The sequence below is a fragment of the Malaclemys terrapin genome, chromosome 9 (genome assembly GCF_027887155.1).
Source record: "Malaclemys terrapin pileata isolate rMalTer1 chromosome 9, rMalTer1.hap1, whole genome shotgun sequence".
Taxonomy (NCBI): Eukaryota; Metazoa; Chordata; order Testudines; family Emydidae; genus Malaclemys; species Malaclemys terrapin.
This window is the reverse complement of record NC_071513.1, coordinates 85,442,572-85,462,333: the sequence shown is the minus strand read 5'-3', so window position 1 is coordinate 85,462,333 and position 19,762 is coordinate 85,442,572. Positions and strand designations below refer to the sequence as shown.

At 40.0% G+C, this 19,762-nt stretch overlaps 1 protein-coding gene across 1 annotated transcript in view; it reads right to left on the bottom strand.

Annotated features, from left to right (window-relative positions):
- The window catches only part of OTOL1 (otolin 1), a 30,831-nt gene extending 15,424 nt beyond the window's left edge, over window positions 1–15,407 (bottom strand). The window contains exons 1-5 of the mRNA XM_054040876.1: window positions 15,255–15,407; window positions 14,201–14,273; window positions 12,060–12,304; window positions 11,696–11,786; window positions 9,449–9,583 (exon numbers count right to left, since the gene is read on the bottom strand). Of these exons, the coding sequence (XP_053896851.1) occupies window positions 9,449–9,583; window positions 11,696–11,786; window positions 12,060–12,304; window positions 14,201–14,273; window positions 15,255–15,407 (697 nt within the window). The remainder of the gene's footprint in view (window positions 1–9,448; window positions 9,584–11,695; window positions 11,787–12,059; window positions 12,305–14,200; window positions 14,274–15,254) is intronic.
- Between the last annotated feature and the right edge of the window lie 4,355 nt (window positions 15,408–19,762).

The following is a 19,762-nucleotide window of genomic DNA, read 5'->3' as shown; positions in this document are numbered from 1 at the left end:
CAATATATTCACTTTGGATTCCTTCTTGCACCCTCCTTAGTTTCCTCAGTTCTTATATTCACATATATTTCCACTTTCTCTCTATAACCAATTTTCATCTATTTTTAGCAAAGTCCACGATTCTAATATAATCATTTTCCTGCTTAAGACTCTTTCATGATTTTCTCCAATAACACTTGGCAAGCTGACAAATAAGAATACCAATTACAATAGCAATATATTTTATTGATTTAGGACCCAATTTCTCTATTGCAATAGGAACGGGATTGAATGTCAAGTCAATCGATTGTAAAAATATGTATTTTTGGTCATGTCAGAACTCACATTTCTCCTTTATCATCAACTTCCAGGGCTCGATCCTGCTCCCATTGTATTAGCTGAACATTTTGGCATTCACCTGGAATAGGTTTGGGCCATCAATATTTGCAGAAAAAATTAGTTTTGAATTGGTTTAAAGATGTTTAATTCCTTTTTGTTTTTCCTTCTCCAAACCCAAAACTGCCTTTATAAAGAGTGGTTTCCCTTTCCCTTAACACAAGGTCCATTTTGGTGCTCTCGTTGTTTTAAATTTTGGAAACTGCATAGTTCACCAATCATGTTTGTTCATTTTAAAAGGGAAGCTAAAGGTGGTGTCTCAGTGATATTATACAGCATTGTGCCTGTAAGTAAAGACAGGACAGACTTAGAGCAATGGAGGATTCAATGTGACTAGGCCAGGAGACTTGATGTTGGAAACAAACTCTGACAGCAAGAATTTTTAGTTTCTCAGCAATGCTTTTCAACTGAAAAAGTCAGACTGATAAGAGATGTAATTAACAGCCAGGATCCCAAAGGTTATTGGTTGTCTCATGATGTTTAGATTGCATGTGATTCACTGTCTTTCATAAATACACAACTAAAGTTCATATAATTTTACATGCTAATTTTCGTATTTTATTTGAATGTTCTCACTTACCCTCATTGCCAAAGCCAAAAAGTCAGCTACTGATCAAGCACCTGTTCTGAAAATAAAATGGTGGCAGTGAAGAAAACCTCACCAGCATACAACAAATACAGGGCATGAAACACTGAATAATTGCCCTGTTCTATTCAGTCCCTCCTACGCATCTGGTACTGGCCACACTCAGAAGACAGGATACTGGGCTAGATGGACCATTGATCTGACCAGTATAGCATTCTTATGCTCTTTTTACCCTTTGCAGCAGCTGATGCCTTTCATCATTGCTTCTAGCAAAGGAAATTAAGCAGCCAGAGCAACACACTCTTTCACAATTATTGTGCAAACCATGGGTCTAATTCTGTTATGCTTATTCACTCCAAGCATTACCAATCACTGGGGCAAATTGACCCTTCCTACATTAAAAATTGTGGGAGAATATTTTTTACAAGTAAATTCTCATGTGAATTCCCAAGTGAAGATTACTCCACATTGTCCCATCATACCGATCCCATGGGATCCATACAGAAGCCCTCATCCCCTGTTTCTGCACCAGCTGTCCATTCCATAAACTTTCTGGCTGCATGGTTCTATTGGAGACACTCTACACCAGGGCATAGTAGCTCCTGGGGATCCTCAGTGGGGCCATAGCCTTGAAATGTATTACCATAATCAGGTAAGATCTGCAGTACTGGCAGGGATGGCATGAGGATGTTCTGCCTACCCTCCAAGCCTGTGTGGTGTATTAAAAATTGTGTTAAAATTATAAGCTATCACTTTACATTTAGAAGAGGTTTCCTGGTTCTGCTTGCAGGCTAGGGAGCTCGGTAGGGAAGTGTGCAGTTTTATTATGGAAGCTGAGTTAGGGAGCAGCCTGTTTTGTCTCAATGTGTTGATGGTGATGGTGTTTTTTTCTTGTGTGTTAGGGTTCTGGATTCTAAGAAATAAATTAGTGTTATATTGCAACCTTCCAAAAAGTGTAGTTTATGTTAACAGCCTGCACCCTCCTTTCCCCAGTCCACATGGATAGGTCTCCAGGAGGTCTAGATGGTATGGTGCCAAAAATGTGGCTGAGATCTACAACAGTGTGGAATGAGGTGATCTGCCATCTGGCCCATTGGTACAGCCCTGAAATAAAGAACTGCTCAATATCAGTATGGGTGGTAGGATACTGTGTCTAAATTTTTATCTATAGCAATAGCTCTTTGGAATTTTGTCCAGAGAGCATAGCAGGTTAACAGAGGGTATGTCTACACAGCAAAGAAATCCCACAGCTGGCCCATGCCAGCCGACTCAAGCTCACAGGGCTCAGGCTACTGGGGTGTTTCATTGCTGTGTAGACTTCCGGGCTTGGGCTGTATCCCAGGCTCTAGGACCCTGCAGAGGTCCTCATCCTGGTGAAAATAAAACCAGAAATTAATTTCATGTAATGATTCAGCATTTACTGTGTTAAAGTACATTCAAATTCAGTTTGGCCATTGGACAAGAAAGAATGAGTTTGTTTCAGACCTTCTTAAAGTTAACAATCAATTCTCCTTTGATAAAAACTGCTGGAACTGTAATCTTCCTCTATCTATTTGTAATTTAAACATTACCTTTTCTCTCCCCAACACTCACACTCTATGACTTTTAGCAATAAAAAAAGCTCAGCACGTTATTAAACATACCAGGCCATATTGATTCATCAGTTTTTCAGATGATGTCTGAAAATCTTTGATGTCAAAGAGGAGTTTTGCTGTAAAATCCACTATAACCCACTCTTAGCCCACACATCCTGACAATATCACAGAATAACCACTAGGAGCGACACTAAAAGTTAATGCTTACTAAGCTGAAAATAGGACTAAGATCCTCAACCCAACAAGGTCAGTTCATTTTTAATAATATTGGTTTGTGTATCCATTAATCAGTCCCAATTCTGCATATTTTAAATTGAAATTCAAAATATTTAAAACTTGTCGAGACAAAGGAAGGGTGTATGTGAACTGCAGACAAGCTGCATCGTTTCACAGGGGATTAGGCCTTCATAAAGGGATATATTCTGTTCTCAGTGACACTGTTATAAATCCAGAATGACTCTGCTTAAGTGCTGTTGAAGGTAACTGATTTACACCCAGGGCCGGCTTTAGACCAATTCAACCAATTCCTCTGAATCAGGCCCCGCCCCTAAGAGGGCCCCGCGCCCAAGCCCCGGTACGGCGTACTGGCAAGAGCCAGTGTGCTGTACCCGGGTGGCCCGGCTTCCCCAGGGAGCCCCTGGCCCTTTAAATTGCCACCAGAGCCCCACTGCTGGAGCCCTGGGGTAGGGCTGCAGGCCTCTGGGGGCTATTTAAAAAGTCCGGGGCTCCCGTTGCTTCTACTGCCCCGGCCCTTTAAATAGCCGTTGGAGCCCCGCCGCTTCCCCAGGGCTCCCGCGGCTATTGAAAGGGCTGGGGCGGTGGAAGCAGGGGATCCCCGGGCCCTTTAAATAGCCCCCGAACCCCAGGCTGCTGCTACCCCAGTGGGGGAGAGAGGAGGAGGAGGGGGCACTTACCATACAGGGTGGGTTGTACCCACACCCTCTGCCCGCACCAGCCCCGCATCCCCTGCCCTGCCCGCAGCCAGCTCCTGTCTCCAGCCAGCCCTGCACCCCCTGCCTGCAGCCAGCTCCTGCCACACCCCCTGCCCTGCACCCCCGTCTTGCCTGCAGCAGCCCTGCACCCCCTGCCCTGCCCGCACCAGCCCTGCACCCCCGTCTTGCCTGCAGCAGCCCCTCACCCCCTACCCTGCTGCTGCCCGCAGCCAGCCCCTCACCCCCTGCCCACAGCCAGCCCCTGCCACACCCCCGGCCCTGTCTCCAGCCAACCCCTGCCGCACCCCCCTGCGGCCCTGCCCAAAGCCAGCCAGCCCCACAGACACCCCTTTCCGCACCAGCTCTGCACCCCCTGCCCTGCCTGTAGCCAACCCCGCACCCCCTAGCCTGTCTCCAGCCAACCCCTGCCGCACCCCCCTGCCTGAAGCCAGCCAGTCCCGCACTCCTCTGTCTCCAGCCCTGCCAACCCCTGTGGCCCTGCCTGAAGCCAGCCAGCCCACCCCACACACCCCTGTCTCCAGCCAGACTCACACCCCTTGCCCTGCCTGCAGCCAGACCCTACCTCCAGTCAGCCCTGCCCTGCCTCCAGCCAGTGGTGCCCTGCAGTTCCCAGGGCATAACCCTGCACACCTACTTCAATGAGGGGGGCAGGGAGCAGCTGGGACCCACACATGTGCACACCCTAGGGTGACCAGACAGCAAGTGTGAAAAATCGGGACAGGGGGTGGGGGTAAGAGGATCCTATATAAGAAAAAGACCCCAAAATTGGGACTGTCCCTATAAAATCGGGACATCTGGTCACCCTAGCACACCCCCAGGGATTGTGAAACGGAGCTCATTTCTAGTTCAGGCCCATCTTTTTAAAAAAGAACTTTAGGTAGGGTTAACATACATCCGTATTTTCCCGGACATGTCAGACTTTTTGGTTCTTAAATTGCCATCTGGGAGGAAATACGGACGTATGGTAACCCTATTGGTATAAAAAATACATACTGTGCACATCCCTTAAATCAGAACTTTTTATAGGGAACCGGTTGCTAAGTAATGAAAGGCTTTTTTTAAATTTTTTTTTTTTTTTTTTTTAGTCATTCCTGCCGGGGCCCTGCCGAAAATGTTCGAATTGGGCCCCGCATTTCCTAAAGCCGGCCCTGTTTACACCAGTATAATAGAGCAAAGTTTGGCCCAGAATCTGCAACATTTTGCGATCTTTACATTCTACTTTTTTTGCTATTAAGTTTTTAGACTCTTGCTCTGCTTACGGACAGCAGAGAACAGGAAGAGGATTGACAACATACTATGGGCCCGATCCTGCCAACTCCCACACGCCTCCTGAGAGTTGCTGAGCACTCCCAACTTTCATGGAAGCCAACAGGCAGGAAGACCTCAGCCCCTGACAGAGTGAGATACAATGGCACCTGGAAAGTTTGTAATTTCTTTTTAACTTGTACATTTTAACATTTTTTAATTGCACTCTATTGTATTCTTCTGTATGGAAGCACCAAAGATAACAGGGAAACCAACAAAATTAGACTGTTTTGCCAAGTATTTCTCATTAACCACAATGATAAATTTCCTGGATTAAGGAAGAAAATTACTTGTGTTAATAGAGTCCCATTCTACAACTGGAAGCCAAATAAAATATGATAACAAATACAAAAAAAATACAGTGTTGGTACAAAAACGGTAATTTGCACTTGTAATTTGAAATGAAATTGTGTGCATTAGTTTAATCAACTGCATTACAATTACAATGAGTATTTGGGTCAAAACATTTAATTGTTTCTTGAATGCTACCAAAGTTACTCATGTATTTTAAATGTCTTGGAAAAGGCTAGGTTCAGCTGATGACTCATTTCTTTCTGCTTTCTTTAAAAAAAAAACAAAAAAAAACCTACTTAGTTCAAATAACCTTACGGTGTCAGTGTCTAAAGGAAGGCAGGAGTTATAATTGTTTCCATTGTTTAACAACTCAGCATTATAACATCACATGTATAATAGTGTGACAGCCCTTTCAGAGCCTTTTATGTATTATTATGAAGGGGCTGCACAGTACAATGGTCATAAGAGGTTGCTTTGTCTATTGCAGCCTGAGCTGCACCAGTTAATCTATATTCTGTGAATTATCATGGACCAGATCTTTCAATCCTTATTCTTGCAAGTAGTCCCACTAATATCAATGGCTCAGATCAACCACCAACACCTGGATTTTGGATGGGCCCTGATCCTGGTCAGAGCATGCCCTACCAGATCAGACGCAAAAGGCAAGATATCTTCCCCTGGTTTGATGATCATGCTGGGCTTTGGCAGATAGGCATCCAGATGCTTAGAGTGAGGCATTGTGTGCATTCCCGGAGGCAGAAACATAGGTGCTTAGGGAACTTTTACCACAAAAACGTAGGCACCAAGTGAGTTCAGGCACCTACCGGATTATGTGGCAGATGAGCATGCATTTTGAAGATCTCAGCAGTGCCTAAACCCTGGATTCCTTTGTGGATGTGGGTCAATGGGACTGCTTATATCAGTAGAAGATAGCAGCATCAGGCCTACCCTGGAGAACTTGTCACATCTGTTCAGTCAGGAGCTACACATCAGGAAACGGCTATCAAATTGGTTGTAATAAAATCCTTATGTTGGTTTCAAATCAGAGCCCTTAAGAAGGAAAATAACTTATTCAACAGTGCAACTTTTTAAATCAAGATTATTGCCCCTTACAATGCTACCTGTGTATTCACCAAAGCTACTCTTTCCTGGCTTCCAGTCTAATGCCATATTTATGCATGTGAAGGTTAGAGCATTATCTTTGCTACAAAGACAGCTTCAATCTCTTGTTGGTATTTGCTTAAATGACTTGAATGCTGTCTGTGTGGGAGCTGAAAGCCTATTACTTGGTTCTGTGACAATTTCAGGTGCGTCGGTGAATGGGAGATTTTCTCAGTAAGTCGACTGCACATTACCAACTGCAACTGATATGATGCAAAACTCAGAATGTGTCTTTGTTTTCATGCTAAGCGGTAATTATTGAATTTTAGGCACAATTTGGAGAGCCCAGAGGCTGAGCATGTAAATTAACATTTACCTTCACTTACATCACTTTCTTTATTAATATAATTTAGAATTCACATTTAACTGATATAAATGATGCATACAGGCCATGAAATGCCTTAAAGTATATACCCACAGACATTGCTAGCATCATGCATTTCCACAGGGATAAGCTGAGATTTGTAATGCTGACTAGGAGATTTAGGCACACAATTCCTATTTAAATAGTAGTAGTTTTGTGCTAATCACCTATTCATCTTTGAAAAATCTCAACCTATGCATCTATTTAATCACAAATATCCCAATAAAGAGTGCTTTGTGAAGGAAACTAAGGCTACCGCAAAACAAGAAACAAATAACTTTTTATTTTATCTAGCATAAAAATAAATGTTTCTTTTTTTAGCTAGTTGTGTGTGTCAGTAAGAATCCAAGGCAGAACAAAATAATTCAAACTATTGTTTATTTGCACAGCTAAATAAAGATCAAATAATGTACACAAGGTTATGCCTAAGTAACATTAAGGACCACTCTGCATTACTTCCAGCCCCTAAGAGTTTTTGGTGCATCAGGAAATCAGGATCAGGTTAAAAGATTGTGGCAGACCAATAAAAGCAAAGAAACACAAACCTAAAGGCAAAATCAGCTCTTTGCAAGCCCTAATACGCAAGCTGTCCACCCCCCTTGACTTTCAGACAGGAAGATAAAAAGAGGGACACCCCTAGCAATTCCCAATTCTCCCTCTCCCTCCATGGGTAGATTTTTTTTCAGGGGTGTTTGGGGATGGTTGAACTTGAACAAGGTTTTCTGGATGCTCTTTCTTCCACTACAACTTCACACCTAACTCCTGTTAGGAGACTCATGGGGGTAACTGATGCCTTTAGGGCTGAGAGGAAAGGGCAGGATGTATGTTGCTGCCTAAGGCAGGGAACATAACTATCGGGGTTATTCACAGTACTAACCACTATGCCGAGGAGGAGCTGTTCGCAAGATCAGGCCTATGGATGGCATTTTTTAAACAGATTAGAACAGTTTGAATATATTTGGTATTAATGCCAGCAGCCAGATCAATAAAGGAGACACAGAAGGTTCCTCTAAAAGTGGTTTCACTTCTACTTGTTCCCTAAATGTAAAAAATTAAATTGGAAAATTGCATTTACAGGCACAAAGAAACAAAAAACTAGCACAAAAAATAGAAAAAAGGTGAATAACTGAACATGATAGAAAATAGGCCAGGATTTTTGTTAAAACGAATTAAACAACAAGGATGCTAAATGGACAAACATCAAGAAACAAGTAAATCCAGCAAGATAAAAATTTCAAAGGAAAATAGGCAATGAGATGAAATAACAAAGAAAACAAAACAAAAAAAGATGTTGAAGGTAGAGCTGGATGGTTAATTGTTTTCTGCAGAACATTTTGAAATATTTTCATTTTTTTCAAAATTTCCCACAAAAATGTGTTCATTTTTTGACAGAAAACCCAATTTCAGTTTTCACAAACTGAAACATTTTCTGTTTTTTCTGCCTTCTCCCCACACATCTTTTTTCCTTTTACGCACCCTTTTCCAGAGGCAATGTCACAAAAATGTTTTCGCTTTTACATTGAAAAACTAAAACATTTTGACGGAAATGAAAATTTTCTGCTAAAATGTTTGATTAGAAAATCTACTCATTTAGACCAGTTCTCAGTGCACCCTTTCTCCCACTATGTCCATATTATAGTATAGTATCTTTTAAGAATCTGATCCTAGATTCTGTGATTGTAAATGTCTTGGAGCAGGGACCAGTGCTTTTAAATTTCTGCAAAATGCACAGGACACATTTTGGTGCTACATAAAGAATTCACAACAGTGATAATAATGCCCTTGCTGAGGTAGAAGAAAAAGAAATTACACCCATTCATAGATTCCATAAACAGAATTTGAAGTTAAATGAAATAGAGTGAAATGTACAAATATGGAACATATTACAAACAAGAGCAATTTGTCTTTGTGATCTGAGTTGACACTGTCAATAATTGACAGTTTATAATTACAGCATATGTGCCTTATCCTGCAGAGTGCTGGATGTCCCCTGATCCTATGTTTAAGTACTGCAGGAACCACATCTACAGTATTTTATATGATTTTGAAATTTTCTAGTCAGGGAATACCAGAAAACCTGAAAATACAGAATCAGTGGTTTCATCAGCTATCAGGCCATTTTGAGATGCGTTCAAAATCTGGAGCCAAACTTTATCATCTTCATTAAGATGAATAAATATAGATCCAGAAACCTGACACACATTATATGCAGCTTGTATGACAGGTCTTACACTAGACATTTGTAGAATTCTTTTACCATTGTGGAAAAGTGCACCCCTCAGTGATTTGCTGGAAACACTCACATGGTAACTGAAAGAGTAGATGCCTCCAGTGCTGGCTACAAACACACCTGACTCCACATTATATGCTTCATTTTCATTAAGGAAAATTTTATCAAATCTCACTGGAGACCCTGGTGGTGGGAAGCTGTTTCTTTTTTGAAGACCAACGGAGAAAGCTGTGATGTCACTTTCTTTGCAATCTCCCTTCTGTCCTTTTTCTCCTTTTCGTCCTGGAAGTCCAGATGGCCCATGTTTTCCAGGATGACCCATTTTTCCATAAACCCCAGAATCTCCTTTAAGACCTGGAGCCCCCCGGACTCCTGGTGGCCCTGTATATCCCTTTGGCCCCCTCTTACCTGTTTGCCCTCTTTCTCCTCCATGCCCCTTTTCTCCAGGACTCCCACTCGGTCCAATATCACCTTTTGGACCCGATTTTCCATACTCCCCTTTGTCTCCCTTAGGTCCTTGAGGACCTCTAGAACCAGTGCTTCCAGCATCACCTTTATTGCTGTTTGGACAGGAAGAAGACCGACCTTGTTCTCCTTTCTGACCAGGAGGCCCTGGTTTACCTAGATCACCTTTGGATCCTTGATTACCCTTTTCTCCCTTTAGTCCTTGTTGTCCAGTTTCTCCCAAGGGCCCTTGTACTCCTTTTTTCCCTGGGTTACCTACAAAGAAAACAGTTGTATTTCAGATATTACCATACTATATATGCTCTTTGTCAAGTGTGAAATGTCCCAAACAAACATAAAATTCCATATCAGAATGTTCACTTGACATTTACATTTTATAATGGTCATTCTATACTGTGTGGTTACAGAAAGCTAAGCTGTAAATTTCCTATGTGAAAAATTACCCATTTGATATATTTTACAATAGACAAATATTTAAAAGAATGAAAAGTCTTATCACCTCATGTTATTTGTCATTTGTACATTACCCCACCTTTAAAAAAAAAACAAAAAACACATTTTGTTAGATTAAGGACATAATTTTAAAAATATGTGTGTTTATGTTTTTAAAGGTTCTGAAGATGAAATTTAAATTATGTAATTTAGAGATGGGTCAAAGTTCAAATCTGGATCTAAACTTCTCCAAAATTTAAGTGCGCTGGATCCAGAGGTGTAGATTGGAGCCATCTCTAGTCTGATGTTAAGGTTTCATGCTATATAGTGAACTATAGCGTTTAGGAGTGGTCATCATGCCATCTCAAAAGAACACATAGTAGTGGTGCTACTTGAAGAGCTACACAATTAAAGATGGTCAGCCGCTCCATTCTGAAATCATTTGCAGGCTTTAATGACCTATATAGGATTTCAATCAAGGCTAAGGGGCCTGATCCTCTAAAGTAGGGGTCAGAAACCTTTCAGAAGTGGTGTGCCGAGTCTTCATTTATTCACTCTAATTTAAGGTTTCGCGTGGCAGTAATACATTTTAATGTTTTTAGAAGGTCTCTTTCTATAAGTCTATAATATGTAACTAAACTATTGTTGTATATAAAGTAAATAAGGTTTTTTAAATGTTTAAGAAGCTTCATTTAAAATTAAATGAAAATGCAGAGCCCCCCGGACCGGTGGCCAGGACCCGGGCAGTGTGAGTGCCACTGAAAATCAGCTCACGTGCCACCTTTCGCCTGCATGCCATAGATTGCCTACCCCTGCTCTAGAGGCTTACACACATTAGTAGCTTTAAACATTACCTACTCATGGGATGACACATATGAGTAAATGTTCGTAAATTTTTAGAGCCTGGACTTGCAAACATAGGCTCATCCTTGATTTTTCTTTTTAATACAACATTCGAAAAATTTGGTATATTGTGTAACAAAAAAGTTACATTAAACAAGTTTTTTTAGAAACATTTTTTATTCAGAAAAGAAATTACTGTTCATGTGGAGTAATCTTTAAAAACAATTCCAAAGGGTTTCTTGTTGGCTGCAATAAGGATAAATCCTCTAATTTTTTATGCTATCGTAATTTGTTTATCAAGGGGAGAATAGAACCAGTACAAAAACTGCACTGATACAAAAGAATATGCCCAGATCTTATCCTGTATTATGCCTAAAATTTTCTAAATTTGCTTAATGGTACCTTAGTTGCTCCTAAATGTGGATTTATTACACGTGTTAAAGTGTAATAGCTAGAAAGGTCCAAAAGCTACAATTTACTAACTCCCTAAATGCTTGTTTACATGAAAGACTATAAACGCTTCATGATAGCCATTTCAGTCTATTGAATCAATAGCTCTAGTCTTGAAGAATCCCTAAATACATATTTAAAGTATCAGTAAATTGTGTTTATTTATATACCAGATAGCAATGATTCCAAATGAACCATTATGACTCATCACGCTGAATCTCATATACTTCTAGAAAGGTTTGCACTTTTCTTAGCCACCATTAACAATGCTAGATGGGCTATAAACTAACACATGCGCACATACAGGTGATCAGTGACACCATGAGTTTTGACACAAAAAAGCCAGTGCAATCAGGATGGTCCTCAGCTTGTCCGAAGGTGTCTATTGCAGGTACAGCAAGAATAGCAAATTAGCACACAACACTGTGTGTGACATGTGATACAGTGGCTAAGCACAATAGGACAAGGCAGGTTTTGTTTTGTTTACATTCCGTAGTTTCATGCACAGTCAGTGCGTAAGCAAGCACAGAATCCAGATTTGTAGTTGCTGAGCATGATACTGATGCATCTGCTTTTACCTAGGAAATAATTGAGCTCATTTGAAAAATGTAGCTGACCAAAGGCATTAAGTGATAAAATTACCTGGATCCCCTTTTTCACCCCGTTCTCCCTTTTGCCCTTCAGGTGCAGGACTGTCACAGAAGCACTGATTTCCTGCTGCGCTACTGTTTTCCTTTGATGTATTAATGGAGAAAGAAGCAAAGTGATCATCAAATACAATGCTTTCATTAGCACCAAGTAATGGGATTAAGATGGTATTGTTTTCCTCCTCTCCTCTAAGATCAATTGTTACTGAAAAAGTGTTCTCAGTTTTTGTGTTGGTAAATACTTCTGAACTGACTGGTTGTTTAAGGCCAGTAGAAGTGGGCTTCAGCTCTTGAAGGTTAATGTTATTTTCCACTCCACCTGCCTCATTGTTAAAGAGAGAGGTTGCTGGGGGTGTTACAGCATGCTGAGTTCCAACATCTGCGACTGGATCAGTTTCATTTGTCCCCAGGTCTGGAACAGGGGGAACAGTAGATGCTTGTTTAGGATCTTCAGTTTCAGCAGCACCATTGAGGGCATCCATTGTGAATAACTGGTTGGGAGCTAGACTGAAGATAGTTGTAGATGCTACAGGACACCAGACACTGCACAGCAGAGCCTGTGTCAGGAGTGTAGAAATCATTCCGGCAATAGTCAGAAAGCACACTGTAAAATAAAAGTGACCAAACTATAGCCATGCTCTTATGAAAGACAGAGGTCTGAATAGATAACCATGAACACTCACATTAATAGAAACATAAAGTAATTAAAATGACAGACTGAGTGTATTTCTGTGAAGTAACTTGCACTCCTGAGTCCTGCCATAGGGCCCAGTTATGTAGGACTTCATTTAGGGGCATAAAGGCCAAAATTTACACGTTTCTTATGTATTACAAGAAGACAAAAAGAGGGGGGACTTCTCTTTCACACATGCACACACACACACACACGAAATGTGAAGGGGACAGCTCAGAGAGGGAGAGGGGAGGGAAAGTGCCAGTGTAGTGTAATGCTATACGTGGTGGTCTTCACACAGCACTGATCTACATGGCTAATACCCACAAAGGAAGGAAAGAGTGGCTTGAGACCACTGCTCCCCCCAATCCAGAAGCAGTGAATGTATCCAGGTAACATAAAGTGTCTTGGAGCTTCTTTCCAATTTGGAAGTTAGAATCTCTTCAGCTTCCTGGGAGCCTTTGTGGATAGATTTGGAATGGGGCCCATAGACCGCAACAGGTAACCAAGTCTCAAAATAAAAATACTTAGCGTTTATAAAGCATTTCCACTCAAAGATCTCAAAGTACTTCACAGACATTAACAAATTAAGCTTCACAACCCCTCCTGTGAGCTTGGTGTGGCAACTTCTATTAGCCCCATTTTACAGATGGGGAAACTAAGACAAGTAAAGCACAGAGAGGCAAAGCAACATGTCCCAGGTCACACAGCAAGCCATTGTCAGAACCATGATTAGAACCCAGGTCTCTGGACATTCAGTCCCATGCTCTAACTGCTAGACCTGGCTGCCTCCTACAATTAATCCAATTTGCCTCCCCAAATTTCTATCTTCTTCTCTTCCCAGTGCTAAATGCAAGAGAAAACTATCTGGCAGATTTCACCAGAGAGGTTTTAAACTTGCAAAAACACAGACTTAATGAACTTCAAAGTACTGTATCTTTCTACAGTATATTTATCTGGAATCAGAAAACAAAATTAAGGATTTAAATTGAACACACTGAAGAAACTATGAGATTAAGGTTTTGGTTTAACCAGCAGTACAAGAGCAAAGGAAATTTTAGTTAAGCATTTAACAGCACTCTCAAATGAGCCTGTAGGTATTATTATGTATATCAATAAGTACATTCTTCCAGAAAGGAGGGCTCAGACTACTATTTTGTTATTATCAGGATAAATATTATGGTGTTTTTTTGACTTGCAGTAATGATGAGGAGTGAGTCTTGTACACATACAACAAAAAGACAAAACAGCACTTAGGTTATATCTAAAACAAACATGCTAGTACATTTTAAAACCCTGGTGTAGACACGGGACAAGTTGTATTTTAACATGTGTTAGTTGGCAGAGATGAACCATAGCAGTTGCACTGCCTACACTATGGTGTTAAACATGTTTTCTAACATGTTTTTAAAAAACCCCTTTCGGCCTAGCCCAGACACACCCTCAGGGGTTAACAATCCCAAGGCTTGAAAAATCCACTTGCCCCTGAAGAGGGAGAAGCTCTCCTGGGTGAATGTCAGCAACCTCCGCAGCATCTAAGCTCACACAGTCAAACATTGTATTTCTAGCGCTTATGGCTTTGATTAAAGACTTTTAAATATAAGGCATATGCACTAATCAGTCCATATGCAGTGAAAATTCCCACTGTAGCTAAGAGGATTAAGACAGAGCAGGATGAGTCCTTTCCTTGTGCACACATAGTTTCCCCCCATTGATATTAATGGGAGCTCTTCACATGGATGAAGAGAAAATACAGATCGCATAACATATTGAACTGTAGAAAAAGTGGGTAAAGATACACTATCAAATTCATTGCAAGCTTCTTACCTGAAAGAAAATCTGCAGCTATATAGGCTTTTTCAGCATCCACAAAACTGAAAACCCGAACTGAATTAACAGACTTAAATACCAAAACGAAGAACAAAGACCATGTATACAGTACAATAATTAAAGACACACACACAGGAAGATCAGTATTTCGCCATAATAAATAAGCATCTGTTGGAAAGGCTGCAAAAGGCAATGGTTTGTTCATCCTTGTGCCCTCATAATGAAATTTTTTTTCTTCACAATTTCTTTTTTGATGTATAAAATAATACCTCAGAACTCAACACCTATTATTATATCCAATAACTGTTATTTATGGGGATAATGGACAACCAGCCTCTACACAAAAGCATATGGAAAATGCATTTAACTGTTGAAAGGAACAAAGGCCAAATCCTGAATCAGGCATAGATTCCACAGAAAAGGTAGTAATTTTGCCTGAATAAGGACTTTAATAATTTGGACCAATGTTAGAAAGTAATTTATAAAAAAAACTCTAGAGCTTAAAGGGCCAGTTAGGTCAAATTTGGACAAGATGCCGCTGTTATAAAAATAAGGTTTTAGATTAACAGAAATATTTCAATGACCTTAGAGTTTTATAATTCCAATAGAGACAGACACTGGGACAAATTGATTCTCAGCTGGTTAAACCAGCATGGCACCATAATTAGGCTGATTTATGCCAGCTAAGAATCTGACCGTGGTTTAAAAAATATTATTATTCATACCTATGTCTCTTAGCCTGCCCCAAGAGCAAACAGTTCGTTTCACCCACTGGGTAACACTATTACATATAAGAGAAACTGTGGCACACATAGGATTCATAAAAATATTACAAAAATGCCCACTTCAATTCACCTCTATGATACAGACCTCCCCACTTCAGGCCCTATGGAAGCCTCTGCACAATTCCGGGTGAGTGCTAGGGGAGGGAATGAGACTGGGTGAGCAGGGAAGGCAGTCATGGATGGGGCACGGATGCAGATCATTCCCCATCTAACTGCAGAAATTAGACAAAAATGAACATAGAGCTGAGGGCCATATTATCTTTTACCCTTTCAAGGGTCTCGGGGACAAAGGTATTGGAAAGGGGTGCTCCTGGTAGCCTGACTCCCATGCTGGCAGGAGGGTCTGTTGGAGCTAGAGCCATTGAGGAAGAACCAGAGATTCCACCAGGTTTGGGGTCAAGACCTGCAACCTTTTCCATGTGGTGGCAATCTGCTCCTGACTCCCTGCAGGGGACACTTGGGGAGAGCGGGATCTCTGTTAGGAGATCTTCACAGAGATTTAGTTCTTGTAGGAGGTGTTGTCCTGGCCCTTTTATCTTTAGTGGCAGTTTCCATCATAATACCATTTTAGACCATTGCAGACATTATCTGTTCCACTAGAGAGCAATGTTAAACCACCTAGTTTTCCTTTGTTCCACATTGTTGAAGGAAGCACCTGTGCATTAGCACAGACAACTATGCTGCACTCATTTGCTGTTAGCAACACTGTACCACAGAAGATATTTGCAACCAAGGTAAACAGTAGCCAGCAGCCTGTTCACCACTTGATTATATAGGGAATAAAAACACCATGAAGGTTTTTTCCTATCAAATAATAACAATTCAATGACAACTTATATTAACAAGCATTTGGTGTCCATTTGTGTTATATTACAGCACTGCATTTGAAAAGAAAAGAAAAGAAAAGAAAACTTGTATTATTACCCCTAATTTTCTGGAGATGATGGAGTCTTTAACAAGCAGTGCATTATGAAATTTTTAATAGTCTTTAATTTTTGTTTTTACTCCAAACGGAAAGAATATTTCTATCCTGACTGGCCTGTCTGTTGATTCACTGATTCTCACAAACACACAGTTTGCTTTAGGGGGCACACACCAGCATGGATGTGCACTATATCCTCCCAGATTTGTTGTCAGCTTCACAGATGAAGCTATTAGTGAATAGCTCCACTGGCTCCCCACCTACTGGGGTGGCCCCCTACACTGTGGGTATTTCCAGGGGCAGGAGAAGGGTTATGACTGAATAAATTCCCCACTCCCATGTTCTTATGTGAGATTCATTAGATGATGGAATAGTTCCAGTCCATTGCCTACCTATCCCTATGACAACAGGCACCCTTGTTACAGTCTCCACACAGAGGCCATGCAGTTTTGTTTTTGAAAGAAACTTATTCTATAAAATTCCTAAAATTAAAGGTTGATTTGACTTATGTCACCCATAGTTCATGATGTCATCAAACTCGTTGAAATTAGAGACATAACATACAGCTACTTCATTATTACTGTGTCCCTCAGGAGACAATTTTTAGCAGGATCCCAGTCATATTATTGTACTAGGTTTGTTTGTTTGAAGAATAGTAATACAGACAAACAAGGGAATATGATTCAAATGTCTCATCCCTTTTCAGATATAAAAATAAGTATCAATTTCCTCTACACTAAATTCTGAAATCACAAACAAGTTCTGTAAATATTACAGCTTAATCGATACCGCCACATGCTCCTGGGATGGATCATACAATACTTGCTTTTTAAATAGCAGTTAATGTAATTCACAAATTTGTATGTACACCTATATCTTTTGCAATTCAGATCACTTCACAGGAAAAGGTGGAGCTATTTTCCTATATCTTTATTTAGATCCTTGATTATAAACCAATGCACTTATGTGGCGAAATTATCAAATCTGAGTGAAGTCTCTATCAAGTACATTTAGAACAATAAAGAACAAAAGAAAGAAAGAATGAACAAATGAACCCAGATAGGTTAAAATGTGAAGACATTCATGAAGGCAACTATAATATTGTATTTCTCAAGAATCAGGAAAAGGATAGATTAAAACTTTAATGACCCTGAAAAGGAAGATCAAAAATAAAATATCTTGAGAAAGTGATTAAATATAGTATAATCTCAGTCAATCCAATACAAGCTATAGTTTAGTGAGGAATGAGTAAGACGAGAACCACAGAGAGCTAACATATCTCTGTTTATCATTGGACATAGGTTACATATGGTGTAATGAGTCAGTTGCAAGTGATGGTGTAAATTCATTTCAGTGGGAGAGTGAAGACAGTAAATAGGAACAAGTTTGTGAATTCTCCCTTCTTACCTCTCTCATCTCAAACCCTACCCCAAACTTTAAAGCATGGGTTTGTTTAGATTCCGATTTCTGCTAAATTTTACAAATTAAGGAAAGTATCTACATACAACTCTTATTGTACTTGGGTTACGTAAAGTTATTTTCATATATTTGGTTCCTAGAAAATCCCACAGGTGTGGATGGCTGCCAAGTTTTAAGAGATTTTGGATTTAAAATAAGCAATATTTACAAAAGGTAAACACCGCGATTACTTACACAGCAGTGCCCTATTAATCAGTACAGGGCAGGTGTTGTTATTTAAGACTCTTTATTCCAATTTTGTTGACTAAGCCAAATATGATCAGTTTTCACCTAATTATTACACACAGGAAAGAAGGTCTCTCTATCTCCATATCCCTGCCACTTTCTGCTAGGAAAGCCGGATTTTAATTAAAATTATGAGCCTATATCTTTACTAAGAAAGATACAGTGTCAAGGACTCAGTGCAGACATCAGTGCAGCCAACTTTCATGGTTTTATTATGAGTTTTGAGATATTTGGTGTTTTTCAGGAAACCACACCTCCTGGAGTCCTGTGACTCTCAGCTTTCATTGAAAAGGTAAGCTTCTAATCATCATATTGTAGAAAAAGCTTAAAAAGTGAGCCCTAAAGGCTCAAACACAAGAAGGTAAATAAAATACCTCTAAATTTATTATTTTTAAAAATCTCATTATTTTTATGCTAAACTAATGATTTTGGGGGCCTGATTCATGATCTTTGAACACCTAGAGTTGGCTATACTTAGACATCCAGCAGTTTGATGTGAAGAGATAATAAACAATGTTTGTGGGTTTGATTACAGCAAGCTGTTTCCCCAGCCAGAGAAAGGAAGGAAAGCTCACAACATGATCAAGCCCTTTTTAAGTTTACTGACTACCACAAACACCACAAAATAGACAACGTAGCTGAAAGCACTGCTCGTATTCTACAGAGGCTATACCTGCCTCAACCAGGTTGGGGGGATAGGGAATAAGGAAGGAGGACAAACTCTTCCACTGAGACCTCCTCATACCCAACTTCCTCTTCCTTAAAATACCCCATACCAGGAGACAGGGGATCCTTAACTTTTTCCTGGCTGTTGTGTCTACCTACCAATAAGCACTATGGGTCCAAACCATAACTTCGGGTCTGAACTACCACCAGATTTTGTGGATGTTCAAATTCAGACCCCCTGGACCCAGACCCTGACCCCTGTAATTTTTGAAGCTGGATCAAAACATGGAAGAGGCCTGATTTCTGGATGTGGCACAGATGCTACCCTAGATTACAGAAGTTTCTTGAAAGATGTCTCAGAAGATTTCAACCCATGATGAAATTGTAGGCTGAAATCTTACCAGTAGAATGAAAACATGAATTATCAGTCACAAAATCTTTGACTGTTTGGTATGACAAAGCTATTTTTCTCTGTTCAGCTAATGAACATGTATGTGTTTCTATATTCATTCCTTGAGATATAGAAATAACTCTCCTCTATCTAATGGAAAAGTGGCAATGCATTCTCACAGATGAACTTGTGATGACATGAAATACTAAATACAAGCTGAATTAATACATAGTAACTAGAAATATGTCCAAACAGTTCAGTGTTCTCCCACTATTAAAAAACAAAATCTATGAAAAGGCACTGTCCTGACGTCAGTTTTCTTGTCCAGTCTATTTTGCCTCTGTGGACAATTTCCTTTAGTCTACACACAATTCCCTAGGTTTTATCTGTCCAATAGATGGCAATGTTAGACTATCAGACATTGCCTCATTGTTCAAGTCAGCCTTGCCCTTCACTAGCAAAAGCTATTGTGCTACACTTATTAAAATGCTATAATCATTATCTTTTTTAATACTGTGAAATCCAGGCTAACAACTGTTTTATGAGACAATGGCTTATAGATCTATACAAGACCAAATTTCATTCAACATGGATTCTTGTCCTGCTCATTCCCAGAACCATGTTGATAGGAAGCAATGTGGTTTCCCTTGCAGTTCATTTTTTTACAGCATAATGATAGATATGACAACCTTGAAATGAAATAAGGAAATGGGAATATTTTCCTTTCTCTATGCCACCCACTTCGGTTGAAAAACAAGAGTATGACTTGTTATAAAGCAAGATTGTTAGTCAACTTAAACCCAATTTATGTTAACAATGTTGGTTAATAAGCATATTTTTTATGCTACAACCATAAAACCTTAATTGCAACTATAACATCCTGACACAATAGCATCTGTGTGTAGTTCTAAGGACTTGCCGGAAGTTTGGGTAAGTTTTGTTGGTAAAAACAATGAGATGATACATTTCATATAAAGTAAAGTATCTATAAATGTTTAAAATATTATAAAGCATAGTGATATGGGAAGGAAATTGCCTGATAGAGTGACATGCAATTTAGGTCTGGGCTAGAGCCCATTGAAGTCAGTGGC